Source organism: Crocodylus porosus, unplaced genomic scaffold, assembly GCF_001723895.1.
Source record: "Crocodylus porosus isolate Cpor-Errol unplaced genomic scaffold, CroPor_comp1, whole genome shotgun sequence".
Classification (NCBI taxonomy): domain Eukaryota; kingdom Metazoa; phylum Chordata; order Crocodylia; family Crocodylidae; genus Crocodylus; species Crocodylus porosus.
Window position 1 is genome coordinate 51,130,719 of NW_017728947.1, and position 23,812 is coordinate 51,154,530.

The 23,812-nt window shown below is 44.2% G+C and overlaps 1 protein-coding gene across 13 annotated transcripts in view; it reads right to left on the reverse strand.

Annotated features, from left to right (window-relative positions):
* DPF3 (double PHD fingers 3) overlaps positions 1 to 23,812 on the reverse strand; it is a 210,376-nt gene that overhangs the window by 63,870 nt on the left and 122,694 nt on the right. For all 13 annotated transcript variants that reach the window (XR_002103955.1, XR_002103951.1, XR_002103954.1 and 10 more), the window contains exon 7: positions 6,437 to 6,574. Coding sequence is in view for 3 of the 13 variants with exons in the window: in XM_019551349.1 (XP_019406894.1) it covers positions 6,437 to 6,574 (138 nt within the window). In the remaining 10 variants the exon portion in view is untranslated. The remainder of the gene's footprint in view (positions 1 to 6,436; positions 6,575 to 23,812) is intronic.

The window sequence follows — 23,812 nt, forward strand, 5'->3', positions numbered from 1 at the left end:
CTGCTGACATATCTCATCCCTCTGCAGGTCTGACATGTTTCCATAGCAACCAGAATCCTAGGCTCTGGCTGCCTCTGGTCTTGCCACCTGTTATTACTTCATCTCTCAAGTGTAAGGAATTGTAGCATGTCCCCTTAATTTGCTGTTCAAAATGCATCTGCAGACGCTGGGAAGACTCAAGAAACAAGAAATTAAAAATAATTACAGAAAAAAGAGGATGAAGAGGGAGAAGGAAAAGCAGCTGCTAGAAGGTAGGTCTCAGGAAGAGTCTCACTCTAATAGAACAGGAGATGGATTCCCAGCTGGAGATGCACTGACTTCCACCTGGATTAGTCCCAGTTTTTAATGAGAAATGGAGAAAGTCATGCAGATAGATTGCTCATTGCACAGACCTGCTAGCTTTTCAGCGTCAAACAGAGCTCTGTCCTGAACTAACATCAAATAGATGGCATGATCTGTAGTGCGATGAAGGACAAGCTAAGTGGAGCTCAAATAAATTAAGTTCACTCTCCACTCACTCCTGTCTCAGACACACAAGCGTATGCTGCTCTCTCCAGTAAATTCTCCTTGCAACTTCTTCATCACAACTCATGGGGAAAATACAAATAAAAAATGAGGAGGTGGCCAGACCCATTGCTAACCAGACAAGCTAGAAAGGCAGTACCACAATCTGAACAAATGGTTCCAAGCATTTCCCCGTTCTCAAGAGTAACTGAATTTTGACTATGCTGAAGACAGTTTCAGGATAACACCAGAAGCTGCAGCTTGGTTTCCAGCAACTTCGACTGTCTCTCTTTCTCTTTACCCCGCCTCCTGAACAGCAGCATCCAATCAGAACTACTGCAAGAGATCAGGAGGGCTCTGCTAGCCCCTAGGAGCCAAAAGGAGTTTTTACATAGGTCAGGAGAAGTAGGGGTATCTGATACAATCTTCATAGGAACTGATATGATCCAGTAGATATATAATTAATTGATGGCTGGGGATAACAAAAGTAGAGCTTACATTAATTTTTTTGAATTTTGGGGCATGGAAACAAACAGGCTAGTTATCCACTAAAGATATATAAGATTTGTTGAGATTATAATTCTACAGAACACACTGGAATGGTCAGGGAGACTTCATAAACGGGAAGACAGACAAAAAAATGTAGAATATTTTTTTTTAATCTCATTATGTCCAAGCCAATTGCATGATTTTGAGGGGTCTGACTCGCAGGGTTTTTTTTAACTTTTGGGGTTAGCAATGCAGGACTCCCACCACACCGAGAAGCTTAGAGAGTGATCATGCTACCTGAGGTACAATCTATCCTAGAGCTCCCCTGGGCAGTGCAGCTTGGGACTCACCCAAAATGGGCCAGTTACTTATGCGCACATATTAATCCCTCCAACATGAACAACACTTTGAAGACGGAAATTTCTCCCTGAGGGGTATGTGAATACATGTTGCCTAATTTCAAACCCAGTCAAATATTTTGGGTTTTAAGTGGGTTCATTTTCTTTTTAAGGGAAAAGAGCAGAAAGGTGAAAGAGGAAAAGTGGTTACAATAAATGTAAGAATGCTCCATACAGAGAGCTCTGACAGGGGGGAGAAAAGGATATGGCTTCTATAGGCAAAGTGCTCAATCAAATTAGAGCCAGTTTCCTGCAGAACAGTCATAAGCATTTCTCCTTAAGGAGGGCTATTTTCTCTACAAAATTTCAGCCTCCAGCCATGCCAGCTGTAGAGCTGCTCTGAAGCAAAAGGTCACAAGAATTTTTTGTATAATGGACAAAAGTTTTTTTTTTCACCTTTCTGATCCTCCAAATAGCTGCACAGGTTTTCCTTAGATTTTCACAAAATAGGCATGAAACATTTCAGCCCCAAAGATTAAGGCCTGAGAAAGTTATGTGCAATGACAAACAGAGGGTTTGGATGAAAACTGTTCTAAAGGAGACATTACTACTTCTGTAATACCAATGGCTGCCTTATATTTTATTTTAAAATCATATTTATATTCATTCCTTTATGAAAACCAACAAAGAAAAAGAAAGAAAAATTGAACAAACTAATGAGACAGCAAATCAGGGTAAGATACAGCTGCTTTCTGAAAAGGCACCTGCTGTAGGATTTCCTGTAGCAAGGTGGGTGTTGGAGCATCCTTGCATTCAAATGTAGCTCCTATCACATCCCCAGTGAGGAACAGTGCTGAGGCAGAGAAAAAGAGGCCTGATGTAGCTTTTCAAATTGATGCTGCTTGTGGAGAGGAACAAACAGCTCATCTCCAACTGAGGGGCTGACTCTCGTCATTTATTCATCCCCAACCCCCTGCATGGATGGAAATAAAAATGTTTCAAAGAAGACTGTGTGGGGGAGCTGGAGGACAGCTTGGAGGCACAGTGAGGTTAGTGCATTAATTTTTTATCTCTGGAGACTGGGTATCCAATTATGCTTGGAATACACAAATGGCCTCAGCTGATCTCTGCAGTAGAGATGTGGCTACAACACAAAACCTCCCCAACAAGAAGGTATGGTTGATGGATGCTCTGAACTTGAAAAGCAAGTGGTTATACAGGTCAAATTTAATCTTAAAAGAATTGGGAGACTTCACTATCATTATTTGAGCATGTAGCGAGTCTGGAGTAAAGTGCACCAGCACAAGAGTGCAGAATCCCTGCAACAGTATGGAGTGCCATAGGCAGAGATGTGCGTGGGTAAGCATGTGGTCTGCACAGCATCTGCATGCTGTTGACTTTAGCCAGTACTATTAGGTACTTTTTTTTTAATCTTGTAAATTTACCCCAAAGCTTTTTCTTTTTTTTTAATTTCAAGAAAGCATTTTGCCACATAAACTTCTGCATTTATACAGGTGACTCACTCCCGTTCAAAGAAAAGGAAGATTCGGTCCTTATACACAGGAACAGACTGCCCTGTTCCTCTGGGAAAGAAATGAGTTCTATACTATCACATTCATTCATATATAGATTGCAATAGACAGATATCTAGTTAACAAAAATCCCACTCTAGAAGCCTCTCAAAATCTGCAGGTGCCAGCTGCCCCCAAGTGTCAGTTTATAACTACAGAATTGATGCTAGGCATAGTGGAACATGCGCTGAGTGGAAGAATCATGGGATAAAGACAGCAGAAGAAGAGGCTTGAAATGATGTGGGACAATTTCATTCTAATGTCAGGCAATGGGTTGATTTGGTTTTTAAAAGTTCCCAGGATGTCTTTTTCAAGTGTTCATACTTGGTCAACACCACTTTGCAAGCAGAAAGAGTAGCAAAACTACTTTGGACTGAGACAAGTTTGGATTCCAAAGAAGGGACATGCCATGTTATCAAGGAACTGAGCTTACCTGAGACTTAGGCCCCTCTACACATTACAGGTATTGTGCAATTAACTGGTTAATTGTACAGTTACCTTAAAACATACACAAAGTACTTATTAGACAATAAAAAGCTCCAACCAGCTATAAAGTTAGAAAATGTGTAGCACAGGCAGCAGGGTCGGCTGAGAGCCCTGTCAGCTGACAGAGCTTCCAGCCACAGGGCTGCACCATGCCCAGCATGACACCCCTGCGGCTGAGGGACTGAAGGAGATACTGAAGGAAGTGAAATGTCCAGGGGAAAAGGAACAGCCCACCTAGGCTGCTTGTTGTTCTGCGACAAATCCATCAGAGCCCGGCAGTTCAAATTAAGCTGCTCCTATGCAAATCTCCTTTATTTAAGTCCCTCAGCAACCCAAAATGGCTTGGGGGTGATAAAGGGAGTAAAGACAGAAAGGCAGGGAGAATAGGGCGGAGGGAAGAGAGGGAGAGAGAGAGACAGACAGAAAGGCCATCAAGCTGTTTTGCTGGCACCAGTCAGGAGATCAATAGCTGAATCTGGCAGAGACTGTGCTCCAAAGAGGCTCCTTCTGTGCTGGCAAGGCTGTTGTAACTGCAGGTATGGCTATGGGCAGCAATGACACAGGAGACATGAGAGGAGCAAAGGAGGTAAAATGGAAGGAAGTTCATGCTGCAGCAGACTGCCAGAACCTTGCTGCCCAATCCTTACCTCCTGCAGCAGAGCAAATTCCAAATGGCTGTTTGGGATCGGCTTTGCCTTTTCTAAATTGGGCTGCTTGCATTTCTCGGCCATGTGGCTAAGGAAGTAATCAGAGTCTGCTATTTACTGTACTTCTGGCCCTTCTGTTCAGTAGGTTACGGATTAGCTGTTTGGATTAACATCCCCCTCCCCCTCCCACGAGCCCATGCAGAGAGGATTCTTGAAGCCCAAACCCTGCGACACTGCAGACCTGTCAAATCTAATTCATAACACATGCCCAGCAGTACTTAGGGAAAAGGAAGGATATGATGCTCTGGCTCCCCACCATTTCCATGTACAAAGGGACCATTTAATGACTGTGCATTAGCAATGTGGACAATTAGCATTCACATGGAAGATGAATGGTGGCATAAATTAAATATTGTCAAGTAAGGGAGGGAAGATGTAAGGTCTAGGTGCAGGGCTGTACACAAACAAGCAGAAACAGAGAACAAACAGCCAATCCTGAGGCAGGACCATCAGGAGAGCAATTCCCCAAGCTCACCATGACTCGCCCTAGCAGGAATCGCCACTTGATGTAGTCCCTGCCCCCCACCCCTCCAGGTGATGGTCAGTTATTGAACAGAGAAATCCTTCCTTTTATGGGTCCAGATCATTTAAGTATATAGCTGTGACTATCTGTGTTGGGGGCTGCATTCCAGCAGCTTCTCCCTGCCTCGTGCATAAAGCCTCCAGAGGCCAGAGCAGCCCCTGCTGCACACTTTTCAGAGAGCCAGACACGCTCCCTTCTTCACTGGCCCAGGTTTGCTGGCTCTCTGAAATGAGGGAGAGTCTTACTTTCATCCCTCCATTCCAGCTCCCTTTTTCTAAACCTGGTAAAGCTGATGATATCAGTCTCTGAGCATTAGAAGCATTAGAACTGGGACTGTACCTCACCCCCATGTCAAGCTGGAAGGTGAGGATCAACAACCTTTCTTGTCTGCCTACTTCTACAGTGCTAAGATCAGAACTTAGTAATTAAGTTTCCTAACACCCCTCCCAAAAAGTATGACAGACTTTATTTCAAGCACAGAACACAAATTTAGATACAACATACAAAATAAAGTCATAACAAGTCAAATGATGCCATTTACTAGCCTGCCAGAGCCAGCATTCCTCAGAGCCATGGCAGCTCAGATTTAGCAAAAGCTGGACAAGTCAATTCTGCTTCTATTTTATAGAATTTTAAAAGATAGTGCAGAAAGGTGACAGACACATATGGATTGCCAAGTGGGATCAGACCAAAGGTCCATCTCAATCAGTAACATCTCTCAAACAGTGGACAGGAGGAGATGCTTCCAAGAAAGGTGAAACCCTTCCCCATCTCCTCATAAGACAATTATGGATTATCCTGCTTAAGAGAGAAATGTCTTCCTAGACCTGGTTTCCTTCTCTTTTTCCCAAGGATGAAATATTCACCCATAAAATATTTCTCATATCCATTTTATTCTGCTGTCCATAATTGTTTTCCATAATTACTTTGAAATAAAATGGTATTTCCCATCTGAGGAACCAAAAGCTCTTTATAAAATTAATTAATTAAATAAACAAATGAATTTTATCTGCACATTGTGCCTGAATGGGGATGCTGATGATTATTATTTTACATACAGTTGAGCATAGAAACAATTGGGCACAGGAAGGCTGAATTACTACATAAGACTTTAGGCAAAAGGCAGTAGTAAAATTTGGCTCCCCTGACTCCCTGTCTTGTGTTTTAAAAAAATAGAGGAAGGATAGCACTGGGTGCCCCTGTGCTGGCTAACATTGTAATTGCCCCCTCTCTTGGCATCCCCAGAGTAGAGACCATGTTCTCTTTTCCTGTGTCATCACTCTCCGTTTTGGTTTGTGCAGACGATATTCTAGGCAAGAGACTTTCCTGGACTGATAGTATGAATGTGGAGTTTGAAGTGCAGGAGGTCTTGGGTAGGAGAGAATTTCATACCAAAAAAACTGAGAAGCAAATAAAGAACTTTCCTCAAACAAAACAACAAAGAGAATCCACTAAAACAAACTGTGTGTTTTCTTGATCGCCACACTAATCATGGAGAGGCTGTTTGATGACAGGCAGGTTGGGCACCCCTTCCATTCTCCTTTCTCCTTGTCATCTCCTCCCCACAGGAGCACTGATAGAAAAGTGACTTGCTGCAGAGATAATGCTGGGTTTTAAATGAATTCTTGACTGACTGAGCTCAGTACCAAGGTGAGCTGCAGCTGATTAGCTTCACTAAACATCCTGGTTCCAATCATTCACAAAGGAGCAGTACAATCACAGGGCCTGGGGAAATGCATAAATAGGGATGGAGGTAACATCCCCCTGAAAAAAAACATACTGGAGGGGAAAACAAGGGGACAGAAAAATACTACTCACGTTTGTGATTTTCATTTCTGTGCACAGGTGAGGAGCGTGTCTCTTGCTCCCGAGCTTCATCTCCCTCTTCACTGGCTAGGTGAGTGTGAGCATAATGGTAGCTCAGTCCAGGCCTATTCTTGTAACGCTTGCCACAGACTGGGAAGAGAGAAAACATGAGGAAAGGGAGAAGAGAAGGGAGTCATCAGTACCTTTTCCAGCAGCGAGTTTGAAACTGCAAATGTAGTGATGGTAAAAGGTGAGAGACTGACAACCCTGCACACTGATGTCCTCTACTTACCCCAGATAAGCTTCCCTCATACTATCCTACCTGTTTTTTCTACTCCTGGCCTGGAGGAAGGACCTATGAAGTTGAGGGAACTATTCAAGTCTCCATTGTCTATCCAGCCCTAGGATTCCCAGCTGAGACTGGTAAGAAGGTTATCCAGCAGATTAAATTAAACTCCAATTGTGGTGCTGGTGTCTTGTGCTATGTACTTCTTACCAGCAGGAACTGAACTGAGACCAAAGGAAATTGTTTCCATAATTACTGATCACAGGAAAAAGGAACTGTTTCTAACAGCAAGAGAACAGAGATTTTCTTTGAAAGAGTTAAGTCAATTGTTTTCTTTCCAGACATACATCCATAACAAAGGTTAACAATCACTTCCTATTTCTTGTTAAAAGAATGTTCAGGTGGGATAATTTTACTCTCTACCCAATTAAACCTCACATTCATCAGTCCAGTAAATAACGCATTGTGTGATGGAGAATCCTCCATAAAAGTTTTGCCCAGGTTTATCTACATTTTAAGTGCTTGCTTATACATTAAACTTTTTATAGGAATTTATTGGTATTTAGGTTAATGGCTCTAAAAAGACAGTACTTTGCACTTCTTGTCTTCAAAGCACTTTAGGTATGTCACTAGTTCTTCTTCACAACAGTTTTTATACTAAGTATTGTTGCTGTTATTTAGCAGATAGGAGAACTGAGACAGAAATTAAGGAATAGTTCCTGTACACACTACCACAAACAATACTTACTACTGTGAGTAGTCTCATTCACTTCAGAGATCACCCACAGCAGCCTATACTATCCTTTGCGGAACTGAGGTTGCGTCTACATATGCAATTATTGTGCATCAATAAACTCTGGAGCTTATTATTCCTGAGTTTTTTACTCCTGGGCATACTGTTTGAACATGCACCTGGGAGCAATTAACTCTGGAGCAACTGACTCCAAAATTTATTCATGCACAACAAGTGGAGCCCAGCTGGGGCAGCCCCAGCTTGCAGGGGGCCCTGGGAGTCAGTCTGCCAGCCCAGGGCTGCTCCAGCCAGGCTCAATGTGCTATGGAGGAGCTGGCTGGGGCATAAGGATGCTTCAGTGTGGGGCTAGCTGCCAGGGAGCCCCAGCACTAAAGCACATTAATGACCCAGCCAGCCAGGTCAGTGTCTACACGTGCACTGTTGCACATGAAAACACTAAGCAGCAGGACAGTATTTGTATTTACAAGTACTACCCTGATGTGGAGTTTGTTAGTTTCCTGCACCGTAATAGGGACACACTTGTAGATGCCAAGACGTTTACTGCGGAGCTAATTAAGCAGCTCCGCAGTAAACATCTTGTACAGACGTGCCCCGAGTCCTCTGTAATATGCCTAAAAAGAGGAAGCTAATGTCAGAAGCAGGAGTGGAACCAAACATTACCTTAGTCTTTCCATCCATTCTCATTAAGTCAAACTCCAACTAAGGCCTTGTTATAGCCCAGGGGTCAACAACTGCTGGCATGCATGCTGAGCATGGCACGCAAGGCCATTTTGCTCCTCACACCACCACCAGCCCAGGCCCTAAGCAGCTGCTGCCACCCACGGAGCCCAGGATGCTCCCAGCAGGCGGCTGGGAGGCTGCAAGCCCTGCTGCAAGCAGACCAGGCTCCATGGGCCGGCTGTACCCAGGAGGCTGCAAACAGCTGCTCTGGGCTCCAGCACGTCAGCACTCCAGCGCCTTCCAAGGCAGACATTGTGGTTTTTTCAGCACTCTGGACAAAAAACGTTGCCTACCCCTGTTATAGCCTGATACAGTAAATGCCTCTTAGCTGTTTCACTTGTGCAACTGTATATACACAGTGCAAGTTCTATTTGACCTCACTTCACCTTTTTCACAAGTTTGAGTCTGACAAAATTGTCATACTCAGCAAAACAGCTCAAGAAAGGACTTTGTTCATTTATAGAGATCCTCAGTATTCATTGTCAATTTTTTTCTGCTACTGTTCACAAAAAGTCAATAGATGATCCACATTCAGAAGGAGATGATGTGAAACTGTGGACTACAAACTGGCACAATAACATATTTTATTTTCAATCTATTCTAACTAGCTTGTAAAGTCCCTCAGGGAAAGTACCTTGTCTTATTATATGTTTGTAAAGCCTGCTCATCTATGACAATATGAGTAAGATAAATGATTTGTAATGTTAACTCTTCTTGTCCTGCTTCTCCACTGAGCATAGATAAATAACCATATATATGTAAGATGTGTACCTTGCTCCCATGTAAATAAAATAAATATTAAAAAGAAAAAAAGTTAAAAGTAAAGCACTGCCATGAGCAGGAAACACACAAAAACGTACAATAAGAAAACAGACTCCAATTCTGTCAGGTCTGACAAGGGAATTCAGCCTTCACAACACATTCAGTCCTGGCCTGCTCTGCTCCTAGTACAGACTACAGGATCAAGTGTGATGGCTACCTATTATTCACGAGTCTACAATCATCTGGTCCTTAAGAGAAGTCAATAACACAGAGAATAATTTTACACCTATGAGAGGCTGTGTACCAGTAATTTGGAGGAAAGCCAATTAATGGTGCAAATCCCTTTAACTCTGGTGGCAACTACACCCATGAAACAAAGGCTATTTAGGCTCCAAATGTGTGAAACCTATTAGATTTCAAGAACAATGATGTGCAAAAAGGTTAACGCATTAACACTAAAGTTTCCAGAAGACTGTCTGCGACAAGAGTGATCTATAAAGTGATTGGTAAAGTGATATGAAGCGTCTCATCTCCAGGTCACTACATCCAATCCAGCCCTTTTTGGTCAAAAACAAGTCACTACTCATATCACTGTTGCTCTAAATGAAAAACACACTATATGTTATTTTCTGGTATATTAAATATTATATAGACACAGTCGTCTAACCAGAGTTAGGCAAAGATTTACTTTCATTTGTCAACTCAAATTTAACTCTAAGAGAAAAACAACCAAAAAGGTCTTCTCAAATTTTCCAGGTGTAGTTTCTGAATAGCAAGAAATCTTTTGGTCAAGAGTGAAGCAAGTTACATAAACTGTTTCTGTGACAGGTGGATGAGAAAAACAGAAATAAATCAGATTTTAAGTCTTTTTATGGCCATCTCATGTCAAAAAAAACCTGTCCGTTTTCAAAACTTCAAATGGAATATATGCAAAAGATGTTGGCAAGCTAGTGTATAAAATCAAATCTTAAAGGGGAAAAGGCATGCTTGGGAATGTATTCACTATCAGAATGCGATAATATCCATCAATCCTTGTGAACTTTTGCCAGGGTACCATGTGACAAATCCTGCCATTTTAAAAGGTGAGCTTCTAAGCCTTCTTATGGCAATAGGTACAATAAACTGCAGAATGTTTCAGCTACTCAGAATAGGGTAAGGTAAGATAAGAAACCAGATGGGCTACAGAGATTCTCTCAACTACCCAAAAATACACAGGGAAGACATATGAATACATGCTAAGGCTGTACTAAATTCTGTGGCTGGCCTCTTTAGGCTATAGAAATCCTTATTTCTAAGCGCCCCACTTCAGGAGGGATGTGGACAACATTGAGAGGGTCCAGAGGAGGGCCACCCGCATGATCCAGAGACTACAGGGCAGATCCTACAATGAGAGACTGCAGGACCTGAACCTGTTCAGCCTCCACAAGAGAAGGCTGAGGGGGGACCTGGTGACAGTCTACAAACTCACTAGGGGGGACCAGAAGGGTTTGGGAGAGACCTTGTTTCCCCTAGCACCCCCTGACATGACAAGGAATAACGGCCACAAGTTGCTGGAGAGTAGATTTAGATTAGACATCCGTAAGAACTACTTCACAGTTAGGGCGGCTAGGAGCTGGAACCAACTTCCAAGGGAAGTGGTGCTGGCACCTACCCTGGGGGTCTTTAAGAGGAGGCTTGATGCCTACCTAGCTGGGATCATTTGAGCCCAGTTTTTTCTCCTGCCCTGGCAGGGGGTTGGACTTGAAAATCTGTAAGTTCCCTTCCAACCCTACTTCTATGATTCTATGATTATGATAAGTCAGGAGGGCTTCAGCAGGCAATGCAGTCATGGCTAGAAACGTGATCAGTAGAGCTTTAAACCTGGGTATAGGCCCTGGGGTTCTGCATATATGGTCCCAGTAGATTGCTTAAAGGGTTTGTGATTTGAATAAGAAGAGATTCTGGAGGTTTTAGAACTGAACCCACAGGTTCTTCCTTGGTGATCAGGCCTTTCCCCATTATCATGAAAGAGCTCCTAGGAAATTCCAATGGTTGGAACATCTGAGGTTTCCTATTTCCCAAGGAAGAAAGGAGCCTTACGTCTTTATTCAAGCAAAACAACTATTGGCTTCAGCTAGAGTTTGGAATCAAAACTAAATCAGAACTAGAGGATTTTCCTGACAAATTGGAAACTTCCCAAGTTCTGCCTGCTCTCTTCTTTCACTAGATGGAATAGGTTTTATTAACCTCACATATCACCATCTTGGGAGGTAGTTTTTATAAAACAGCAATAATTATTGTATAATTATACAATATATAACTATATATAGCTTTATATGTAATTATTGTATATGTATATAATTGTAATTAATTAAAATGTACTGGCATAATTAATTATCAACCCCTTTAATTGGGTTGACTTCAACTTTAATTGATTAAAGATCAATTTAGCTTTGATTAATGATTACCCATTGTATCATTAATTAATTGAATACAATTATAGTTATATATCTACATATATAGATATATATATTTCTTACACAACATATATAGTGCTTTCTATATTCAAAGGATTTTCCAAACACTAACTCATTAATTCTCCCTACACCACTGTGTGGCAACTTTTATCCTGCTTTTGCAGATGAGGATGCAGTTCAGTGACTTGTTCACAATCATACAGTAATCTACTGTCAGATCTGGATTAGAATTTGTCAGTTTTGAATTTCTAGTCTTGCGCTTAGACCACTTTCATTGCTGCTGAATAGACCTACCAGTAAAGCAATGCATAGCTTTCCTCCTGTTTCCTAACACTGAGACCACTCCTGCATTTTGTCTGTGGTCCTTCTCAGGCAACCAGGCCCATTGAAGTCAATGGAAATTTGTATTGGAGAATTTGACCCACACTGCACTCTGGCTTATCCTGTATATAAATGATGCATTTTGCTTCCCATTAACTGTAACTTACATGAACTTACATCGTTAGTGTAAATTGGCTCACCTAGCCATACAGCAGAGGAAACATCCCAAATTAAAACCAGAGAGGGAACTCTTAAGCATCAGAATCCACCAGATGCACTTCTCTGACTTATCTTACATTTCTTCCAATTTTTAAGCCTGAAAGTAAGAGGTTACACAACCATTTTAGAGAAAAACAGGCCCCTTTGGAGACAGTTCAGTCACACCCACAGGGAGCCTCACAAAACCAAGACCTATTCCCATTTCTGTCACTGACAAATTATGGCACCTTGGACACATCACTTCACCACTCCAAGCTTCACTTTCCTCATAGGTAAATTTAAATAAAAAATACTTATACATATTTTTAAAAATGGTTTTGAAATCCAGGGGTCAAAAAGCTTCTTCATCAGCTATTTACTGGCTGCAGTACTCTCATTTTCAGACTGCCACACATTTGGTCTTTGGCAGGCTGTGAGCTAAGTTCCAGCCAATTCTACTCATACACTTTATACAATCTGTCACCAGTATGAGACAGAAGAAAATAACCCATGTTTTTAGTGGAAACAGGAAATTGGGGGAAGTACATGCATGTCCTCCTCACAGACGCTTATATTTTTCTTCTCCTTTGTTTCCTGTCAACTGCTCCTCTTTCTTTCTTCTCAAGTGGAAGGATATCAAATGTTAAAGCCCTACATTTATCACTGATGGGGAGCTAGTCTGCAAAATGGTCCCCTTATCCAAACACCCCTAAAAAACCCTCTGTTTTTTACTGCTCTAAAATGCAATATCCACTGTTATAGCAGTCATGCATAAAATCTGGAACTTTAAGGTTTCCCTAACATTTCACATTACATTTTCATCTCTATCAATTGAGAAACATTATGTTTGCCCCCTACTGCTCAGTGGCATAATGTTACAGCAGTGATTCTCAACCAGGGTGCCACAGCACCTTTTAAAAGTAAGATTCTTTAAAGGGTGTCATGTAACGTTAGCAGTTAGGTGTGCAAACACCTGCACATGATTCACAAGAAAAACCCAGAGATTTCAAAGAAGAATCCATAGTATCAAAAACATTCTGACCTGTTGTGCTCTTTCTGAGTTTTTTGCAACAGACGAATTGCTCTATCATTTTTCTAAAGCCATAAAGTACTATTTACTCAAATATAAGATGACTGATTATAAGACAACTCCCCAATAATTAGATATTATATATGAAAATGTATAAATTAGTTATAATTTTCCAAGTATAGAATCTAATTATTTGAGGTTTGCCTTGAATATGTCTGCCCCCCTACAGCAGGGAAAATAAATCTGCCGGTTCAGATAGGCCCCTTGCCCTCTGCCTCTCCCCACTATCTTCCTCCTACAGCTCCTTCCCCTCCTCCTTACTATCAGACCCTGCTCTCCCTGAGCACGTGAAAGTGAGGAGCGAATTTGAAAACACTAACCTTGAAATAAACAAAGCTGAAATAATTTGCATATAGTATCCATAGACTCGGTTCATCCAGAATTGATGCATATTCCCTCTTTTGAAACTGCTGCAAGTTTTAGCACAGGAATTTCATAAACACACTTTGAAACCACACTTTAGTACCTACTTATAGACAGCCCAAACTTTTTTTTTAATTTTGTGTCTCAGGCCAAATCAATTCCGAATTCTATCAACTAAGCAGAGCTTAATCGTTCAAGTCTGTGTGGAACTACCACCAGCAAGTATCCTACCTCCCAGACTCTTCAACCTGGGACTTCAAATACTCCCAAATCCATGGCAGATTGGTCCGGCTACAGTGCAAGACACATGGGCAAAGCCACATCGTGCCCCCGTGAGCCCAGGACATCTGTTGGGAGGACCACTCAGTCACATCCAGCAGATCAGACAATTTCTTGGCAACAATAGATGACCTGTTTTTGATGCAGGTTGTAGAAGGGCCTACCAGGGGTAAGGCCACTTTGGATCTAGTGCAGGCCAAAGGTGATGAAATCATAGGCAACCTAAGGATTGTTGGTACTCTGCAGGACAGTGATCACGACCTGGTCAGGTTCACTATCCACCATAAGACTGGAAAACTAGACAGCATAACAAAAGTCCTGGACTTCAAGCAGGCAGATTTTGGCAAACTTAAGAAGCTAGTTGGAAAGGCTTTCTGCAACCAACAACCAGATGACTTGGGACTTCAGGAACAGTGGTGCTTCCTTAAGGCGGCAATTGTCACGACTCAAAAATGGGCTGTCCCCATGCAGGCAAAAAATGAGAAAGGAGCCAACAGACCAACTTAGCTCAGTAGAAATATTAGAAAGCTTCTAAAAAAAGGAAAAAGTATACAAACAGTGGAAGAAGGACTTAGTAACCAAAGAGGAATATACCTAAATTGCCAGGGCCTGCCGATATGAGATAAGGAAAGCCAAGGCAGGCATGGAGATCAAGCTGGCAACCAGAAAAAAGACAACAAAAAGTCCCTCTACAAATACATAGGGAGTAAGAAAAAAATTAGACTCCACTATGGGTCCCTTACTAAATATTCAAGGGCAGCCCACAGTTGGTGTCCACAAAAAAGCCAAACTCCTAAATGAATACTTCACATCAGTATTCCTGAAATCGAACATGGGCCGCTTGCCTGATCAAAGACCCAAGGAGCATAGGGAAGACAACAAACTACACAAAATCAGTTCTGAAGAGGTGAGGGATTTCCAGCAACACCTGGATGTCTTCAAGACTGCAGGGCCTGACAATCTGCAACCAAGAGTCCTGAAAGAACTGGCTGAGCTAATAGCAGCACTACTGGCCAAATTGTTTGAGTCATGGAACTTGGGAGTGGTCCTGGATAATTGAAACAGGGCTAATGTGATGCCCATTTTCAAGAAAGTGAAGAGAGATGACCCTGCAAACTATAAGCTGGTCAGTCTGACCTTGGTCCTGGGTTAAATTTTTGAAAAACTTATTAAGGAGGCCATCATTTGCAAACTCGAAACAAACAGATTGTTAAGAACCAATCAGCACAGTTTTGTTGAGGGTAGCTCATGCTTGACAAACCTTGTGTCCTTCTATGACCAGGTAACTAGGCATCTGAACAAGGGACACATGGTGGATGTGATCTACTTAGACTTCAGTAAAGCCTTTGATTCAGTTTCCCACAGGATTCTCTCAAACAAACTTGAGGGTGCTAGACTTGACCAGCACTAAATGTAAGGTGGGTGGCCCAGCACTCAATGAGGTGGGTGGGCAATTGGCTTAGAGGCCGTTCCCAGAGGGTGGTAATTGATAAGCTGGCCTTATTCTGGAAGGCCATCTCCAGGGATCTGTGCTTGGATCCATGCTCTTTAATATATTCATCAATGATCTGGATGAGGGGGTAGAAAGCTCTATTATTAAGTTCGCAGATGATACCAAGCTGTGGGGAAATGCAGGCACACTGGAGGATAGAGCCAGGATCCAGGAAGATCTTGACAGGCTGCACTCTTGGGTGAAGCAGAATCAGATGAGATTTAACATGGATAAGTGCAAAGTCTTTCACCTGGGTAGGAACAACCCCCCAACTACACAGAATCTGAGCGAGTTCTGGGGGTTATGATTAACCGGAAGATGAATATGAGCCAGCAGTGTGATGATGTCACTAGGAAAGCAAATAGAGGTCCGGCATGTATTAGCCAACGTGTGTCCAGTAGATCCGGGGAGGTGCTCCTCCCTCTCTATTCGGCACTGGTGAGGCCTCAGCTGGAGTACTGTGTCCAGTTCTGGGCACTGCACTTCAAGAGGGACACAGATAAGCTCAAGAGGGTACAAAGAAGGGCCACTCGCCTGGTGAAAGGCATGGAGGATAAGCCCTGAGGAGAGACTCAGGGAATTGGACCTGTTCAGCCTGAGTAAGAAAAGGCTGAGAGGTGACCTGATGGCTGCCTGCAAGTACATCAGGGGAGAACACAAAGATCCGGGAGAGCAACTCTTCAGGAGGGTGCCTCAGGGGAGGACAAGGACAAATGGACATAAGCTTATAGAGGGCAAATTCAGGCTAGACACAAGGAAGAACTTTTTCTCCGTAAGGGTTGCTAGAATCTGGAACACACTCCCACCAGAGGTGGTGCAGTCATCATACATTGTGTAACCAAGATCTTCCCACTGGGAGGATTTAAGTAGACTCTTGCACAGGTGCCTGCATGCAGTGCAAGAAACAGGTCTCCAAGGAAATAAAACCACCTGAGCCAAAAACCAAGATACTAGTTCAAAGCAAAGAGACTCATGGTTTACTGTATAGCTCATTAAGCTGGGACCCAGTAGAGTCAACTGCATTTCAAGCCAGAGAGACCCTACATCTCAGTATTGTTCAGTATGTGTGTGTACTCCAGATACCCCTCACAAAGGATTCATGTGCTAATTAGCCCTCCAGTCATGACTGGAACTGGGTGTTCTTGTCCTAAGTCCAGGAACAGATTGACTTTTATTAGTAAATTAGTAATTTCTAAGTAAAAAAAATGATATGCCAGTGAAGTGTACGGCAACCTGTTCCTGCTTTACCTCATGAAAGGTGGGGCCACACTAATCATATGTGACAGGCTAAAAAACAGAGACACAGAGGATTCTGGGTGAACTTTTTGGGGCCTCATTTTGTGACGTTTGCCAGACAGCTCAGGCTGGTGAACAGACAGGAATAATTGAAAATGGGAAAGAACGGCGCATCTCAGCTGTGGGAGTGAAGTGGAAGTAAAAACGTATTCAATATAGTGGCTCGCCAAGACTTGAAAAAATAATCGGCACAAAGGGGGAACTCTGCTCAGGGGGCATGAATGCATATCTTATTCAGATGGCCTTTACTAAGTTATCCTTGTGGTAGTTTGCAAGCTCTTTTGGTTGCTGGCCCAGTTGCCAGCTTGCAGATCTGGCTCGTGTACCATGCCTGTAGGAACAGGTGGATATCTGGCATCCCCCTGCCCCCAGCCCATTTCACTTTGTATAGGGTCTTTCTTGCCACCTCCATTCTGGATCCCCAAAAGAAAATGCACATGGCTCTTTGGATTCTGTGGGTGAAACACCCACCGTGGAGGGTGTATGCTCCAGCCAAAGGGAGACGATGCACCATGGAATACCCCTGATCATACAGTGTGCTGAACAAGTTTCAGAGCGAGTAGAGGCTACAGAAGGAAAGCCCAGGGACCATGTCAAACCACAAGAAGATACAGAAGGTAGTCAGCAACAGAGATGGGCTATCGACCATGGAGCTGCTTCCTGATGATGACTGCCAGGCCATCTGGGATCAGATCTTCCACAAGGACCTATATAAAGACCACAGAGACCTGAACTGGCTCAGAGCTCACTGTGCACTCCCAGTGAAGCATGGAGACACAGAGCAAGGCAAGAGAATAGACCCAGCTGCCCCAGGAAAACCTGCCGAGGTAAGAATGAGATCATCAGCCACCTCCTGTGGCTCTGCCCCTATGTCAAGGGAGTGTGGGAAAAGGTCAGCCGGCTCCTGGAGGAAGTGACAGAAGTCAGGCTAATGACAAGAGAGGCGGCACTGTATGGACACCTGACTAAACATCAGGGTCCCAGACAACCCACTTCGACCAGTTTGTGTCCTGCATCAGGAGCACCTTGTGGCAATGCAGTAAACTCCTGTTATACAGACAGTCTGAGCTGAAGAAAACAGATTGTGTTAAAATTTTTCTGAGTGAACTCCAGTCCTACTACTAAAAATTGGTGGGAGAGGATGAAGAAAACACAGCCAACTCCACCAGGAAAAGGGACATGTGGCTCAGGCTGTTCAAAGACCCCCAGAGAGGGGAAGTGGAAAAGGGAAAATGGAGAGGACAGTGACACAACTGGACCAGGCTTGGGCCTGCACATAGGATGCCAGCCAAAGGATTTGGAAACATCTGAAACCACAGGTGGGGTAGAGGATGTTTGCCAGTAGTAGGGACACTTATGGCTCTTGACTGACTCATGGATTTGGACTGGACCACAAAAAGCTCTCTCAAGAAAAAAAGAAGGGGAAAAAAAAGGTAGTTTTCTATCAGCATATTAGCCTTTTGGCTAAGATGAAACATTTCTGGCATTAAGGGAAATATATCAGGGCTGACTGGGGCCTTCCCAGTGCTGGCCTGGTATTATAGTATCTTCAGGCCCAGTGCCAGTTCCCTCCTGGAGGAGCAACTGCCTGTGTTTTTCAAGGGCCTCACAAAAAAAAGGTTTCCATCAGCATCTCAGCTTTTTTTGCTAAAATCAAACATAGCATTTTTGGCCATGTGTAGATGAAACGAGGGGCATGTATGCACAACACTTTAAAGCAGGCTAAATGCTTTCGCACCACTTTAATGTGTTTGCACATGTCAGCAGCATACAGCACATTGCACATGTACAGCATACAGACTTGGGGCACAGCAAACTAAAACTCCCCTGAGTTTTAATTTCCCTATTCCAAACTCCTGAGGAGTTTGTTTGCTGCCCCTACAGCTGTGGAGCAAAGCATCCGGCTCTGTGCAGCTCAGGGGCTCTGCAGGAAGCCCTGCAGGCAGCCTGAAAGCAGCCTGGGAAGGAAGGCTCCACCCAAGAAAAGTGGCAAGCCTGATTTTTTTTTCCCCACCCCCCTGGAGTCTGCCTGCCTGCCTGAGCTGTGCAGGGCCCAGGTGCTTCCTTGTATGGCTGCGCTGCCCCCTGGGACCGCCCGAACTGGGTGCCTGCGGGCAGGTGCTCCCTTGGGGAGGGGGCACCACTGTCATGGAGGGAAACACCAGCCCCACCCCTGACAGCCCAGGGACCGCCCCACCCTCCAGCAGCTTGCCCTCCCCTCCCCACCGCCGGAGAGGCAAGTCAGTCAGCAGGGTGTATGCACGACATGGGGGTTTCATCAGTTCTAAATTGAAGCGGTGTTTTGAAAAACTCACTGCTTCAATTTAGGGCCCCCCTTTTATCTACACACACCCTTAGGCACTAAGGGGTGGTTATGGCCTTCCTGCTGTCAGCTTGGTATTACAGGACCTCCAAAACAGGTGCCAGTTCCCTGTTGAGGAAACACCTGCCCAATTTTTTTAAGGGCAAAAAAAAAGGGGGGGTTCCTAGTAAGTTTTCCCAATATGAGCCATATATTTTACAGTCATGTTCAGTGTTGACTGCATTTAATCAACTTCATAGTTGGTTTCCATCACTGAGTACATGCTGCTTTTGGCAGCAGTTTAGTGATAGATAAAGTATTTAATGAGGTTTCATTGTAGGTGAATGTAAGATGAGGAGAAAAACCTCACCTTCACTTAAAGCTGCCATTTTCTGAAGGGTGCCTTGAGTCTAACAAGTTTGAGAAACAATGTGTTACAGTATCAGGATGGCAAGATCATAGAAATCATAGAATCAGAAAATCTGGGTTGGAACAGTCCTGAGAAGGACATCTAGTCCAACCCCTATTCAAAGCAGGACCATCCCCAACTAGACCATCCCAGCCAAGGCTTTGTCTAGCCAGGTCTTAAAAACCTCCAAGGATGGAGATTTCACCACCTCTCTGGGTAACCTGTTCCAGTGCTTTACATCCTTCATCATCAGAAAGCTTTTCCTAATATCTAACTTAAACTTCCCTTACTGCAACCTGAGGCTGTTGTTCCTTGTTCTGTCATCTGTCACCACTGAAAACAGTCTAGCTCCATCCTCTTTTGGAACCATCCTTCAAGTAGATGAAGGCTGCTACTAAAGCCCCTCTCAGTCTTCTCTTCTCCAAACTAAATAAGCCCTGTTCAGCTCAGCCTGTTCTCATAAGTCATGTTCCTCTGGCCCGTAACTATTTTCACTGCCCTCCGCTGCAGTCTCTCCAATTTGTCCACATCCTTTCTGTAGAGGGGGGGCCCAAAACTGGATACTGTACTCCAGGTGTGGCCTCACCAGTGCCAAACAGAGAGAAAGAATGAGGTGTAGGAAGAATGGCAGTACATTCCTCTCTGCATATTCAAGCATGTAGTGAATGGTCCTGTCTGGGCTCTCCATAGGGATGTGTACCTGGTGTGGCAGAAGGCCATTTCTGTTTCTCCCCCAAAACTCTGCTCTGTGATAATTTGGTTAGTATGGGCCCTGCATAGGATATACACCTTACCCTATCTCTTTAGGTAACCTGAGCTGGATACATTCCTGAGGTATGTAACCTGCTCCCTCTGCCTATGTGACTGGCATCACATACCTGGTGAGGGGCTTGGGGTCCCTGGTGGGCTTGAGACTGCCAGTCTGCCCAGCAACCAGTGATGCATTTCAAATTGGTTGGCTGACAGCCAACAGGTGCTGGCCTCCATTGGGCCAGGTAAATGAGGTCATAAGGGCTATATAAGTTAAGGACTGCCCAGGAGGAGGGGGAAGCAGCCATGAGGAAAACTCTGAGAGAGAGAAGACCTAGACCATCTGAAACTTGCTCTCTCTCTCAAAACTCATGATCAAGGCCTGCCTCCATAGGGAATCTCCACCTGCCTCTGGATGATACTTGTGAGTAAGCTACCTGAGATCTAACTAGATATATAGCTTTCAGTAACTCAGATGCATGATCAAAGGCTACCCAGCCACCCTGTTTGCTCTGTTGGATTTCTCTGATATTGCTCTACCCTGTACCCTATTAAAAACCTACTCCTTGTAACCAATACAGTTCTCCTTTGTACCTAGCATGGGAGACTGATTGGGAGTGGGCCTAGATTATGCCTTGGGGTCCCCTTGGTTTGACTGACTAAGGGAGACTACTACTTGTGCTTCCAAGTGAGGGGAGCATCCCACATTCTTGAAGTGACTCAAGTACCCTCGAAGGCTACTAGGCCTGTGTTTCCCAGGGAACATCATGCCAGAATCAAGCCCATCCCTCGAAGGCTACTAGGCCTGTGTTTCCCAGGGAACATAATGCCAGAATCAAGCCCATCCCTGGGTGATGGCAGCTCTACCCCCAGGCTAGCAGGTGTGCTCCAGGAAGGGGGTTGGCCAGACGTGAGGCACCCCCAAGGAGGCACTTGGAGCCTGGAAGGTGGTCAGGCACAGTGAGGTGGGTGGGTCTACTGGCCTGCCACACCTGGTACCTACCTACTGGGTTAATTTTAGCCAACATGAACATTCTACACCAAGGGAAACCATCTAAGTATCAGTATAAACATGCATATTAACATTTTTGTAAAAATTAATTGCTGGTGGATGTAATAGTATATAGAAAACCTTTGGAGACTGACATCTTCTATGAAAACCCAGAGCAGCTGTAATACTAGTAAGAAAAACATCACAGCCACATGCTGCTCCTACCATGTTCCTCACCTCTGATCTATGAGGGGCCCCATATGCAGGGGTACAAGAGGTATTAGGTCCTCAAACCTTGGATTCTCTACTGAGGCTGCTAAGAATGGGCCAGGAACAATGATGAGTTGCTTGTTCTGAGTTTCTATTTGAACATCAAGTTTGTTCAATACAGGCTCTCAAACAGCTTCACAGACCACAGGAACTACCTATCACCCTGTAGAAAAACTGCTGGTTACAGAAGCCCAGGACTTGCTGAAGGAAGAAGAAACCTCTGAGTATTGGAGGGGTTAGACCAAAAGACCAATACTGGAATCAACAGATATCTAAATATTATCCAAATAAAAGGATCTCTGAATTCTAATATCAGTCTATCCTTAACAGAAGAACAGCATTACTCCATCCACCATAGGCACCAACTTTTATTTTTGCTGGGGGTTGAGGAAGGTACCTAAAATGATGGACCCACGGAAAGTTGTATCCATTTCAGGTGACAGCCCTCTTTTCAAGGGTGGCCAGGGCCCTCAGGCCTCCATATACTTGACTCCTCTGCCATCCACTTCTGATTTGGCTATTTTATTTTTGTTTTTAATTGCTTACTAGCTACACTACTTTAGTCTTCAGTGGGCATGTCTACACATGCAAATAATCTGGGAGCAGCTTAAAGTACTCTAAACTCTCCCAGGCACGCGTTTACACTTGCAGGGATGTGGGAGCAGATTTGCTGCTCCCTGCAGCCCTACACGAGGCCCCTGCAGCAGCCAGGGGGAGGTCTGGGCTCTCCTTGGGTGCTAGCCCAGGGGCTGGCAGGGAGCACTGGGCCAGGAGACAGCTGTCTCCTGATGGGGGCTGGGACATTGCTCCTGGGAGCTGCCTGCAATATCCCCCTGCCATGGCAGCAAGTAGCTCCTAGACTATACTCCATGATCATGTGGCTGGGGTTGGGAGATCCTTATCAGGGCCCTGTGACTGCAGGCCACGTCTGGGAGATAAAGATCTCCCAGCCCCCACCCACCATTGCGAAGCAGGGGCTGGGAGCTGCCAGGGCGGGGGGACATAGCCCAGCCTGGGCTCTGGTGGCAGAGCACTCCACAGCAACAGGCAGCTCCTGGGGTCAGGGAACAATCTCCTGTCCCCTGCTGCCCAGTTGACTGGGAGCAAATGTGCTTCTGGTCAGGCATCTACACGTGCACTACTGCACAGTAAGTAATCAAAAGTAAATTTGCTACCTGTATTTACAGGTAGGAAATTTACCCCACAATTAGAATAAATTACTGTGTAATAAACATCTGAACTTGTAGATGATGACGCTTCCTGTGCAATAATTAACTCTAATCTCCAGTAAAGCATCTTGTATAGATGCGCCCACTAAAAAGCATGTCACCAGATGATTTAAACCTTAACCTGCTAACAGTTAAAAAGGAAAGAGTGAAGTCATAAGGCAGATTTATAAGGAAGCAGATCAAAAAGTAATACTATAAACACTACACATTCTAATCTGCTGAATGCAATGATATCCCCTAAAACAGTGCTCCAAGGAGGAATAGTACTACTATAGGATCCATCAATAACAGTTTTGAAAACAAAGATAAATGATGTATCAGGAGACTGGCAAAGAGCAAACAACTGAGCTTGCAGACCTCCTCTAATTCTAGCAAACTTCTTACTGAAATTCAGTTTGTGCAAGCGAAGATGGCAAGATTAGGTCTAATTAAGAAGTGGGGACAGGGCCTAATTAAGAAGTCAGGACAACATGGATGAGCATGTTTAATTTCAAAACTTGGTAAGTTATCAGAACAATTAGCAAAACAGTTACTTTGTAAACACAAATGTGATAACATGGTCCCCAAAAATAAGTAACCAGGGCCTGCAAAAAATAAATCATATCAAGAGCAGTATGACAGGGATTTTCAAAGGAAAAGAAATTAGATCCTCATCTCTCACTAAAATTCAGTGGAAGCTTTAACTCCTTAGTCTAGCAAAAGATGCCACTCTAATGGGAAAAATTCACTGGAGAAAGCAAATGCAAAGAATAAGTACTAGGAGTGTGTGAAATGGGCTCTATTCAATTCAGATTCGGCCTGAATCGGGGACAGTGATTCGGTTCATTGATTTGGATCACTGACCTCAATTCAATTCAGCCAAATCCTAATCTAAAGATTAGATGCTGATTCGGAGAATTAGCGATTCAGACATAGACACAGCTTTAAATATTATTTCCACATACCTCGAGGTACAAGGAGCACCTCGTGAATGCTGTGATCCTGGGGCAGATGGAGTGTCCCACAGGAACGCAGGGGGCCCCCTGCATGCTTGGTGGCGAACCCGGAAGTGAACCAGAAGTACTTCCAGTCCACTTCTGGGTCTGCCAGGGAGCACGTGGGGAGGCCCCCACACACTGCCCCAACTCAGCAATTGGCGGGGGGGGGACCCTGGGTGCCCTCCCAGACCCAGGAGGCAACAGTTGGCAAGCCAGGGGTCATGGGGGGGGCCCCCACACATTCTCCAGCAAACCCAGAAGTGAACTGGAAATGCTTCTGGTCCACTTCCGAGTCAGCTGCCAAGAGCGCTGGGGAGCCCCCTGTGCTTCTGTGGGACACTCCATGAGCCCCCAGCATCGCAGCATTCACGAGCCACCTGCTACCTAGAGGTATGTAGAAAAAACATTTAAAGCTGTATCTAGCTCCAAATCACCGAATCTTT